This window comes from Rhinoraja longicauda, chromosome 8, assembly GCF_053455715.1.
Source record: "Rhinoraja longicauda isolate Sanriku21f chromosome 8, sRhiLon1.1, whole genome shotgun sequence".
Classification (NCBI taxonomy): domain Eukaryota; kingdom Metazoa; phylum Chordata; class Chondrichthyes; order Rajiformes; family Arhynchobatidae; genus Rhinoraja; species Rhinoraja longicauda.
The window spans coordinates 60,992,162-61,004,901 of NC_135960.1; the positions used below are offsets into that span (position 1 = coordinate 60,992,162).

The 12,740-nt window shown below is 40.2% G+C and overlaps 1 protein-coding gene and 1 long non-coding RNA gene across 5 annotated transcripts in view; one reads left to right on the plus strand and one right to left on the minus strand.

The window, feature by feature from the left end:
• The window catches only part of pms1 (PMS1 homolog 1, mismatch repair system component), an 86,137-nt gene that overhangs the window by 45,513 nt on the left and 27,884 nt on the right, over positions 1-12,740 (plus strand). For all 4 annotated transcript variants that reach the window (XM_078404106.1, XM_078404105.1, XM_078404107.1 and 1 more), the window contains exon 7: positions 11,556-11,678. In XM_078404106.1, the coding sequence (XP_078260232.1) occupies positions 11,556-11,678 (123 nt within the window). The remainder of the gene's footprint in view (positions 1-11,555; positions 11,679-12,740) is intronic.
• The window catches only part of LOC144596036 (uncharacterized), a 128,257-nt gene that overhangs the window by 1,297 nt on the left and 114,220 nt on the right, over positions 1-12,740 (minus strand). The window contains exon 4 of the long non-coding RNA XR_013547561.1: positions 8,381-8,472. This is a non-coding gene — a long non-coding RNA (uncharacterized LOC144596036). The remainder of the gene's footprint in view (positions 1-8,380; positions 8,473-12,740) is intronic.

The window sequence follows — 12,740 nt, forward strand, 5'->3', positions numbered from 1 at the left end:
TTGGGAGAGTGGGCACGAAGTGTCAGATGGAATACAGCATAGCAAAGTGTGCAATCATCTAGGAATTGGAATAGGAATTGGCAATTTGGAAGTAGGAATAAAGACATAGACTATTTTCTAAATGGGGAGAGGATTTAGAAATCGGAAGTGCAAAGGGACTAGAGTGCTGATGCAGGATTCCCATAAGATTAATTTACATTGAATCAGTAGTTCAAGGAATGTAAATGGAATTTTAGCATTTATTTCGATAGGACTAGAATCCCCTCTCATCCTTCTAATTTCCAGTGAATATAAGCCCATTCGATCCATTCTTTATCATATGTCAGTCCTGCCATCCTGGGAATTAACCTGGTGAACCTACGCTGCACTCCCTCAATAGCAATAATGTCCTTCCTCAAATTAGGAGACCAAAATTGCACACAATACTTAAGGTGTGGTCTCATCAGGGCCCCGTACAACTGGAGTAGGACCTCTTTGCTCCTATACTCAAATCCTCTCGCTATGAAGGCCATTCTAGACTGGGTATTGAGTAATGAGGAAGGGTTAGTTAGCAGTCTTGTTGTGCGAAGCCCCTTGGGCAAGAGTGATCATAATATGGTAGAGTTCTTCATTAGGATGGAGAGTGACAAAGTCGATACAGAAACAAGTGTTCTGAACTTAAAGAAAGGTAACTTTGAGGGTATGAGGCGTGAATTGTCCAAGATAGACTGGCGATTGATGCTGAAAGGGTTGACGGTGGACATGCAATGGAAGGCATTTAAAGGTCGCATGGATGAACTACAACAAGTGTTCATCCCAGTTTGGCAAAAGAACAAACCAGGAAAGGTAGTGCATCTGTGGCTAACAAGGGAAATCAAGGATAGTATTAAAACAAAAGATGAAGCATACAGATTAGCCAGAAAAAGTAGCATACCAGAGTACTGGGAGAAATTCAGAGTCCAGCAGAGGAGGGCAAAGGGCTTAATTAGGAAAGGGAAAATAGATTATGAGGGAAAACTGGCAAGGAACATAAAAACAGACTGCAAAAGCTTTTATAGATATGTCAAGAGAAAAAGATTAGTTAAGACAAATGTAGGTCCCTTGCAGTCGGAAACAGGTGAATTGATCATAGGGAACAAGGAGATGGCAGACCAATTGAACAAATACTTTGGTTCTGTCTTCACTAAGGAAGACATAAACCGTCTGCCGGAAATAGTGGGGGACCGGGGGTCTAAAGAGATGGAGGAACTGAGGGAAATCCAGGTTAGTCGGGAAGTGGTGTTAGGTAAATTAAATGGATTAAAGGCAGATAAATCCCCAGGGCCAGATAGGCTGCATCCCAGAGTGCTTAAGGAAGTAGCCTCAGAAATAGTGGATGCATTAGTGATAATTTTTCAAAACTCTTTAGATTCTGGAGTAGTTCCTGAGGACTGGAGGGTAGCTAATGTAATCCCACTTTTTAAAAAGGGAGGGAGAGAGAAAACGGGGAATTATAGACCAGTTAGCCTAACATCGGTAGTGGGGAAAATGCTAGTCAGTTATTAAAGATGTGATAGCATTACATTTGGAAAGTGGTAAAATCATCGGACAAAGTCAGCATGGATTTACCAAAGGCAAATCATGTCTGACGAATCTTATAGAATTTTTCGAGGATGTAACTAGTAGAGTGGATAAGGGAGAACCAGTCGATGTGTTATATCTGGACTTTCAGAAGGCCTTCGACAAGGTCCCACATAGGAGATTGGTGTACAAACTTAAAGCATACGGTATTGAGGGTTCAGTGTTGAGGTGGATAGAAAATTGGTTGGCGGACAGGAAGCAAAGAGTAGGAATAAACGGGTCCTTTTCGGAATGGCAGGCAGTGACTAGTGGGGTACCGCAAGGCTCAGTGCTGGGACCCCAGTTATTTACAGTGTATATTAATGATTTGGACGAGGGAATTGAATGCAACATCTCTAAGTTTGCGGATGACACGAAGCTGGGTGGCAGTGTTGACTGCGAGGAGGATGCTAGGAGGCTGCAGAGTGACTTGGATAGATTAGGCGAGTGGGCAAATGCATGGCAGATGCAATATAATGTGGATAAATGTGAGGTTATCCACTTTGGCGGCAAGAACAGGAAAGCAGAGTATTACCTGAATGGTGACCGATTGGGAGAAGGGGAGATGCAACGTGACCTGGGTGTCATGGTGCACCAGTCATTGAAAGCAAGCATGCAGAAGAAAGCGAATGGTATGTTGGCATTCATAGCAAGAGGATTTGAGTTTAGCAGCAGGGAGGTTCTGCTGCAGTTGTACAGGGCCTAGGTGAGACCGCACCTGGAGTATTGTGTGCAGTTTTGGTCTCCTAACCTGAGGAAAGACGTTCTTGTTAGAGGGAGTACAGAGAAGGTTCACCAGATTGATCCCTGGGATGGTGGGACTTACATATGAGGAAAGACTAGATAGACTGGGCTTGTACTCGCTGGAATTTAGAAGACTGAGGGGGGATCTTATAGAAACATATAAAATTCTTAAGGGGTTGGAGAGGCTAGATGCGGGAAGATTGTTCAGAACCAGGGGTCACAGCTTAAGGATAAGGGGGAAGTCTTTTAGGACCGAGATGAGAAAACATTTCTTCACACAGAGAGTGGTGAGTCTGTGGAATTCTCTGCCACAGAAGGTAGTTGAGGCCAGTTCATTGGCTATATTTAAGAGGGAGTTAGATGTGGCCCTTTTTGCTAAAGGGATCAGGGGGTATGGAGAGAAGGCAGGTGCAGGCTACTGAGCTGAATGATCAGCCATGATCATATTGAATGGCGGTGCAGGCTCGAAGGGCCGAATGGCCTACTCCTGCACCTATTTTCTATGTTTCTATGTTTCTATGCCATTTGCTTTCTTCACTGCCTGCTGTACCTGCATGCTTACTTTCAGTGACTGATATACAAAGACACCCAGGTCTCGTTGCATTTCCCCTTTTCCTAATCTGACACCATTCAGATAATAAACTGCCTTCTTGTTCTTGCCACCAAAGTGGATAACCTCACATTTATCCACATTATACTGCATCTGCCATGCATCTGCCCACTCACCCAACCTAGCCACGTCACCCTGCAGCCTCATAGCATCCTCCTCGCAGCTCACACTGCCACCCAGCTTTGTGTCATCCGCAAACTTGGAGATGTCACATTTAATTATTTCGTCTAAATCGTTAATATATATTGTAATTAACAAATTCATTTATTTAATGAATAAAGTCTTAGTTTTTGAAGCCTCTTTTTATAACTATCCCTTCACCCTTGATCTATTACTAAATCTATTTGTCATTTTGTATAGATCCAATATACTTTCAATCATTCATTTAAATTTTTGTTTAGTTAGAGTAGTTCTCGAATCTAATCTAAAATCTAATCTCATGGATTTATCAGTACCTCCTTATATCCATATCCCTTCATTTATATCAATCAATCTACACACACATATTTGCCTTTTAAAATGTTTTTTTCCATTTCCAGTCTATGGAGATTTGTGGAGCTTGATTTTGTCTTCAAATTACATATTTGTTCATTCTTTTCCCAGTTATTCCACATTTATTAATTCCATTTGCTAGGTATCATGTGCCTGTATTTTCCTACTGCTTTCTGCCAGTTTTTCATGCCATTAATTTGATGTCTAACAGATTTTGATATTTATCCCTTTTTATGTCCATGTTGAAATATTGCTACTCGCAACAAAGTGGAGATCCAAACATAAATTGCGAAACCAAATTACATTTTTCACGCATTCAATTACTCTTCTGTTACCATTTTGCTCTCAATGCAAAAGCCTTAAAATGTATACGTCCCTTGCTCAATGAGTGCATTGGCAATATTTTTGCAGTTAAATGAAAATATTGAGTATCTTGCCAGCATAAGAACGGAAAATAGGAACAATTTTCCTGTACTAATCAGAAATAGCAGCTGACAGGCTTCTGTTTGCTACAAAAGGCTGTGGAGGCCAATTCAATGGATAGTTTTAAGGCAGAGATAGATTCTTGATTAGTACAGGTGTTAGAGGTTATGGGGAGAAGGCAGAAGAATGGGGTTAGGAGGGAGAGATAGATCAGCCATGATTGAATGGCAGAGTAGACTTGATGGGCTGAATGCCCTAATTCAACTCTTATCCATTATGACCAAGATTTCACAACCCTATTACAATGTTGTGAGCTTCCATTGAATTAAATGCCACAGGGATTTTCCTGAGGTTAGGGGGAAAGAGGAAACTGCTCCACATCTCCCTGAACTTCACATGTTTTACTAGGTAGGATGTTTGTCCAAAATGATCTGCCGTTTAAATACAGTGGTTTATGCAGAAAGTGCCAGTACCCACCTTCGAGACTCCAAGATATACATTAAATATGCTGGAAAATTGGGCTTCTTTGGCACTGAAATTTCAATTTTACATCCAATGGAGTCTTATTCCTTCAGTTTATAAATTTTGTAAACATGAAATAAAATAGCTTGTGTTGTCTTTTATCTCATCATTCTAGCATGAGAACTGGAGGCTCTGGGGTGCTCTGTCATTCAATAGGATCACAGTTGATCATGTGTCTCAAGTGGACATCCTTGCCCTGGGTACACATCTCTTGATTCCATTGTTGTCCATAAATCTGTCAATTCTTTCCAAGAATGTACTCAATAACAGAACATCTGCATGTGCAATCTTGGTGTTCCTCAGAACTCCAAAATTCCCACTGTTTAAAAATCTCACTCTTCTAATCCTTCTGACAGAAATGCCCATCCTCACATTTTTGCCACATTGCACCCCATCTGCTACTGTCACACCCACTTAACAATTCACGTCTCGTCCTAACTTCTGAGATAAAGTCTGAAAGATTCACAGTTCTCTGCATAAAGTCCTACATAGTCAATCCCTGATCCTGACACTGTACCCATTTATTTGGGGTATCTGCCAAGAGGAAACAGTTTCTCAGCACCTACTTCCTCAATACCTCTCATTCTTCTTTTATAATTTTCTCAGTTTAAGTTCACCAAAACCCATACAACCTAACACTGGCTTACTTTTGTATTCCCGACATCTATCCATATTTGTCTTCCTGATTGTTTGCTGTATCTGCATGTGCCATCTTGGTGTTCCTCAGAGCTCCAAAAAAGGCAAATGTGGGTCCCTTGAAGACAGATGCAGGGGAATTTATTATGGGGAACAAGGAAATGGCAGACGAGTTGAACCGGTACTTTGGATCGGTCTTCACTAAGGAAGATACAAACAATCTCCCAGATGTTCTAGTGGCCAGAGATCCTAGGGTGACAGAGGAACTGAAGGAAATTCACATTAGGCAGGAAATGGTGTTGGGTAGACTGATGGGACTGAAGGCTGATAAATCCCCAGGGCCTGATGGTCTGCATCCCAGGGTACTTAAGGAGGTGGCTCTAGAAATCGTGGACGCATTGGTGATCATTTTCCAATGTTCTATAGATTCAGGATCAGTTCCTGTGGATTGGAGGGTAGCTAATGTTATCCCACTTTTTAAGAAAGGAGGGAGAGAGAAAACAGGAAATTATGGACCAGTTAGTCTGACATCAGTGGTGGGGAAGATGCTGGAGTCAATTATAAAAGACAAAATTGCGGAGCATTTGGATAGCAGTAACAGGATCATTCCGAGTCAGCATGGATTTACGAAGGGGAAATCATGCTTGACTAATCTTCGGGAATTTTTTGAGGATGTAACTAGGAAAATTGACAGGGGAGAGCCGGTGGATGTGGTGTACCTTGACTTTCAGAAAGCCTTCGACAAGGTCCCACATAGGAGATCAGTGGGCAGAATTCGACCACATGGTATTGGTGGTAGGGTACTGATATGGATAGAAAATTGGTTGGCAGACAGAAAGCAAAGAGTGGGGATAAATGGGTCCCTTTCAGAATGGCAGGCAGTGAGTAGTGGGGTACCGCAAGGCTCGGTGCTGGGACCGCAGCTATTTACAATATACATTAATGACTTGGATGAAGGGATTAAAAGTACCATTAGCAAATTTGCAGATGATACAAAGCTGGGTGGGAGTGTGAACTGTGAGGAAGATGCTATGAGGTTGCAGGGTGACTTGGACAGGTTGTGTGAGTGGGCGGATGCATGGCAGATGCAGTTTAATGTGGATGTGTGAGGTTATCCACTTTGGTGGTAAGAATAGGAAGGCAGATTATTATCTGAATGGTGTCAAGTTAGGAAAAGGGGACGTACAACGAGATCTGGGTGTCCTAGTGCATCAGTCACTGAAAGGAAGCATGGAGGTACAGCAGGCAGTGAAGAAAACGAATGGAATGTTGGCCTTCATAACAAGAGGAGTTGAGTACAGGAGCAAAGAGGTCCTTCTGCAGTTGTACAGAGCCCTAGTGAGACCGCACCTGGAGTACTGTGTGCAGTTTTGGTCTCCAAATTTGAGGAAGGATATTCTTGCTATTGAGGGCGTGCAGCGGAAGTTTACTAGGTTAATTCCCGGAATGGCGGGACTGTCATATGTTGAAAGACTGGAGCGACTAGGCTTGTATACACTGGAATTTAGAAGGAAGAGAGGAGATCTTATCGAAACATATAAGATTATTAAGGGGTTGGACACGTTAGAGGCAGGAAACATGTCCCCAATGTTGGGTGAGTCCAGAACTAGGGGCCACAGTTTAAGAATAAGGGGTAGGCCATTTAGAACGGAGATGAGGAACATTTTTTTTCACCCAGAAAGTTGTGAATCTGGAATTCTCTGCCTCAGAAGGCAGTGGAGGCCAATTCTCTGAATGCATTCAAGAGAGAGCTAGATAGAGCTCTTAAGGATAGCGGAGTCAGGGGGTATGGCGAGAAGCCAGGAACGGGGAACTGATTGGGAATGATCAGCCGGGATCACATTGAATGGTGGTGCTGGCTCAAAGGGCCGAATGGCCTACTCCTGCACCTATTGTCTATTGTCTATTATCCTTTAGCCATAAGAGCAAGATCTAACTCTCTCTTGAAAACATCCAATGAATTGGCCTCCACTGCCTTCTGTGGCAGAGAATTCCACAGATGTTGTGCTTGAGACTTGGTGCTTCAGTAAACTTTCTTCAGTCAGACTGATTGGAAATATGTGCTGTTGCTTGGACTGTTCACATGTGTCCCAGATGCTGTGATGCTTGAACTCCCAATGACTAAGCTGCCCAGAATTAAAGATCTGCTAGCAGGCTTATGTGCCAGGAACAGTAAGTAAGTTGTTGATCGCTGCTGGTCAAAGCTGGAACCTGCTTCTATTTGGTGAGGTTGTGATGGCTGTTCATGATGGCTTTTCTCGAAGAACAACATTGTTCACAAGCCTACAACTTCAACCCCCTCACCCACCAGAAATTCTGCTCTTGAGCTGCCAATGTGCATATCCCTACACAGCAGTCCAACTGTTCCTTAGCAGCTGAGAAAATAAGTTATTAGGAACTGACAAATGTGTTCTGACTATAACATGGGACCTTCACTAATTGCAAAAAGAACTATGCCTGTCAAAAACACTGAAGCCTGTCATTTATTTTTTAATTTGGCAATTATTTCCAAAAATAATGAACAGTGACAAGTGTAAGCTAATTATTTTTCAACTACTAATGGCATGTTTTTTTTAATAAGGGTTTTGTATGAAAATGAATTGTGGAAAAATCATTTTTATTTTCTATTTCTCGGTGGTTAGGTAATCCATGAATTTATTTGGACACCATTCCACTTAAATATGCAATTATTTGTTGAGACTGGTTTCTTTCCAATTGAAATTGTTCAAAGCATTTTCTTGTTATAAATATAATTTAAATCAATACACTCATTCTCATCGTTATAATGCTGATTTGTTCAATCTTCAGACAACAATTGATTCAGACGATGCTTCGTATTCTCTTCATTGATTGACTCAGCATAAATATGAAACTTGGCTTCCAATAGTTTTAAGTTGGAATTTTTTTTTTTTTAAAGTACCTACCCCTACTGGGAAACCTTTGACACTGCCATCCAACCTGAAGTACATTCAATTTATACAATTTTTCCCCTCGGATTCTTTCAGCAAAATTCAACACTGCTGGCATTTTTCTTTGCTTTATAAGTGGAGAGAACATTCTCAGTAAATTTCTTTGTAGCAGCGTTTTTTTTTTAAATCGAGAATTTATGTGGTTCTCTAAAAGGCGATTTGAAAACATAGTAGCATGGTGTTACATGGTAGCAGAATAACTCGTCTAACATATGGTACAGTAGTCCAGTCGTTGTGCACAGAATTCTATGCCATTGGTCCAGAGACTTTTAAGTCCTAGGATAATAATTGCATGTCTCAAATTAAAGCTCAGTAACAGTAACCATGAAACTACCAGACTGTGGTTTAAAAAAAAAATCCAACCACTTCAGATTTTCAGAGAGAGAGAGAGATCTTCCTCCTTTACCTGATAGTCTATGCATGACTCTAGACTTGGCTCCATTCAGGGGCAGTTATGGATGGGGGATAAATGTCGGCTGTGATGTTGATGTCCAGATCCTGTAAAAGAATAAGTTAAACAAAATAACAAGGATTGCACAATTAATATGGGGTAACAGGAAAAATGATTATGCCAACTGCACTGAAATTGCTACAAAATGTGCACATGGCAAATAAATACCCATCCGTCGGCAATTAGATGCATACCAAAAACAGTTTTTTTTTGGTAATATTGTGTTACTTTTCAAGAATTTATTAAAATATTGATAATTAAAGGCCTGCAATTGTCTGGCAGTAGGTTTGTGTACTGAAGATATACGATACGATAGAACTTTATTTATCCCCAAGGGAAATTGATCTACCAACAGTCATAAAAAAACAAACACACACCACACGCACGTGCACACACACACACACACACACACACACACACACACACACTCTCTCTCTCTCTCTCCTACCCGCTGTAGCAAGATGAGAGGCTGATTTTAACAATTGGACTAGTGCAAATCTCAAAGTGCTGGAGGAATTTGACGGGTCGGGCAGCATGACCCGCTGAGTTCCTCCAGCATTTTGGTTTTTGCTCAAGATTCCAGCATCTGCAGTCTCGTCTGTCCTCATTTAAATCTCATCAAGCAACATCCATCCATTCAGGCAGGCAGGCAGGCAGAAGAAAGGAATGGTCAGTAAATTTTTGTAACTTTGTCGGCGCCAGACATGTGGTGACTCTTGTGTACTGCCTAGGTGAGGTCTGCTGTATGATTTTACTGGGTTGTATACAAAACATAGCATTTTACTGTACCTAGGTACATGTGACAATAAAGTAGAATCGAAATCCAGGATGTCACTATGGAGTGGCTCAGATATTGCTAGGTAGCAAGATCTGCTGCCACACAGTCATGAGACCAGTGGAGCACAAAAGACTACAATATATCAAGTGAGAGTTGAAGGTTGATGGTCTTGCTGCAGGAAGACCATTTGACGGGGAGAGGGGGTGTGGTAGGCAGGTGATCACTTGTTGGTTGATGACAGCAGATTTGAAAAGAGAGGGGCAGAACCATTTGCACTAGCAACCTGTCTGGGTGCTAGGAAAGAAAACTGAATAGTCAGCACCTTAGTGGTAATAGATGGCCTGTCTCCGCTAACTCTCAGTCTGAAGAAGGGTCTCGACCTGAAACGTCACCTGTTCCTTTTGTCCAGAGATGCTGTCTGACCTGCTGAGTTACCCCAGCATTTTGTGTCTATCCTCAATGACAAGATGAGCTTGGAGTGAGCATGAGAGAAGATTGGAGAGTAGTAGATGTAGTCAGATAGGTGTTAATATTCGCAACTGTCTGCAAAGAGTAGCCACCTAAAACACTTTACATTGAGCATAACCTGGTTGTTGTGCCATTCCTCTTATACTCTTGCTTCTTATAACTAAATAAAAAATCATATGTTTCAAACTTTTTAAAGACTATCTTGACAATTGTTTTTAAATGTGTGATTTTATATATTCAATTGAATTTGTTGGGAAACAGATTTCAACATTAATACTTATTAGCTAGTATTGTTTTGTGATTTGTTTATGCTTGATCTGTACTTGGCCAGTCCAGCAACTCAAACCAATTCTATAAATTGCCACTTGCTCTCTCTGCACTCAAAAGGATTCACTTACCCAGGTGTCCAAGCTAGTTTGTACCGTCCGTGGTTCAGCGATTATTCAGAATCGCCAATTTATTTTTGCCAAGAGTTGGACATCAATGTTAGCCACTAGCTTTAGCTTGTAATTTATGAAATGAAATATAGAGCAACTTTAATAACAATCTAATTTGCTGTATTTAAATTTAATGGAAATGTCACGGTTTCAGCAACCTGTAAAACAAAATTTAAGTGACACATTGTTTTTACAACTGAAAGGAAAACAATGTGTAAAGCCAGGGTTGTTCTCAGAGGGGGGAGATGAAGAGCAGACGGGAAGGTCAATTTGAACAAAATCTGTTGTGCAGGCCAAAAAAATGACAGTCCAGCTGTTATTTAAAAAAAATCCTTCACGATGAATGTATCGGCCACAATGTGAGCCGTTGGTTCATAAAGTCTAATTTATCACTTCTGACAGATGTTTTCATTCTGACTTTCGTGTTTACTCAGTAAATAGCTTTTTTGCCTTTACCCTTTGCCTTGCATACATTCCAGCATTCAAGCACATGGTAGAAAAATGTGGCAATTACGACCAATGTAGACAGATACTGATTTGCCCAATTTGGAAAATTCTCAAATAATGCTACCGTGAGCAAAATAATAGAAGAGAAAATGTTGGGATCGATATTGATCAGTGGTATCTTTATGGGAATTTAAAGTGGTACTGCTGGTACATATAAAATGCAGTCATTATTGAGCTCATAATTCTGTAAAATGACACGTAACTATTTGCAAATACATGAGGTACATGCGTGTCAGGATATGCTAAATTAGGTTAATGCAATATTTTGACTTTGTTCCTTTTTTGGCATTATGCACATTTTCTACATATATAGGAGAAGATGTAACTTTTCCACCTTGCCATTCTGAACTTGCTGGGCAGGTTATATTCCTCAGATGGAATTAAATAATCGGTCCATCCCAGCGGTATGAACATTGACTTCTCTAACTTCAAGTAGCCCTTGCTTTCCTTCTCTCTCCATCCTCTCCCCCTTCCCAGTTCTCCAACTAGTCTTACTGTCTCCGACTACATTTTATCTCTGCCTTCCAACTAACAATGATCTATTCTACATTTTCCTTGATCTCCATTCCCTTGGTCCTGTTTTTGCAACGTACACTTCCTTATCTATACACTTCCTTATTTATGTACCACCCACTCCCCTGCCATCAGTCTGAAGAAGGGTCGTAACCCAAAATGTCACCGATTCCTTCTCTCCAGAGATAATGCCTGTCCCCCTGAGTTACTCCAGCAATTTGTGTATATCTTAGATAATTGGTCCCTCGTGGATGTGTTTTTGCTTGCTTTCCCCAAATGAAGGGGAAGTTTCTATTGCAGGACATAGGATTCCGATAGCTCTTGGTGGACAGTTATTAATAAATGAGTTTCTGTACCAAAGCATTATGTTGTGATAACAGTGCATTTATTAATGATGTGAGTGGTTTCTTCTACTCCATGTTCATAGATTTTCCTCAGTGGTTTTCTTCCCAAGCCCGGTTCTAATCCCTCTTCAATGAGTCTCACCAGCCCTGACAGAAGTTTTATCTCTGTGAACTCCAGACCTGTTCATCACAAGGAAATCTTAAAGGTAGATGAACAACTTTGCTTTACCTAATTTTTTTAGTATGTAATAAATGCACTTGAAGAATATTTATTATCTTAATATAATGCAGTTCAATAATATTGTATAGTTTGTGCCACGGCATTATTAGTTATGTGTAAAACAAACCTTGGCAGCAGATCATGGTAATTTTTATTATTTGCATGTCGACTCACGGAGCTAAAGGCCAGATTGAATCTTCTTGCTATTGTTAGTGGAATTGCATTCCTCATGCAGACTTCATTTCAGTAGTAACCATGTGGATGTTACCAGCATTTTCTTTTCAGAATCTTAAACCAAAACTTGATGATTTAATTATGCATCAAAATACATAAAGACAGGGCATATTGCAGATGGCATATTAGATTTTCTTGGAAGTTGAACAGTCCCAAGTTTGAAATTAATCAGCTGCAGTTTCTGTATTTATCCTGAAGACTAATCCCAAATGTGTGTGATTAAGAAAACATTAACTCAAGTAAAGTATGAAGTTGCTTATTATTTTTGCAACAGATACTGTAGATATTATGTAGTTCCAGTAAAACCTAATCAGTTTTTTTGGTGTCTTATTGCTGAAAAAGAGTAAAATACCCATGAAATGCTGTAATCAAACACAGATGTGAGGGTAAATTGATTAGATATGGGGGATTTTATCGGAGTTGCATTTATATTTTAATATGTAATCTTTCATTTTCTACCTAGACAGTGATAGGTTGGTCAATATTTAGTTGTATGTGAATCACATATCTATTATTTGATCCTTTTTATTTCATAAGATATGTCTAATTATTTAAAGCTACAGGGTGAGCACAAATGCAAAACCAATTCCCAAACGTTTCATCATTCATCTCCTTTCTTTTACAGTGAATTAATCTGTCTTCATTTTTTAGGTGCAGTAACGGTTCAAAAAACAGATTATATGATGTTTATTTATTGTTTGTTTGAGATGCAGACTGGATGTTAAAACTGAGAATCCAACATTCTTAAATTCTTGGCAGTATAAAAGTGTTGCCACGTTTTGCCACTGACATTACATTACATTGAGGGATTTTA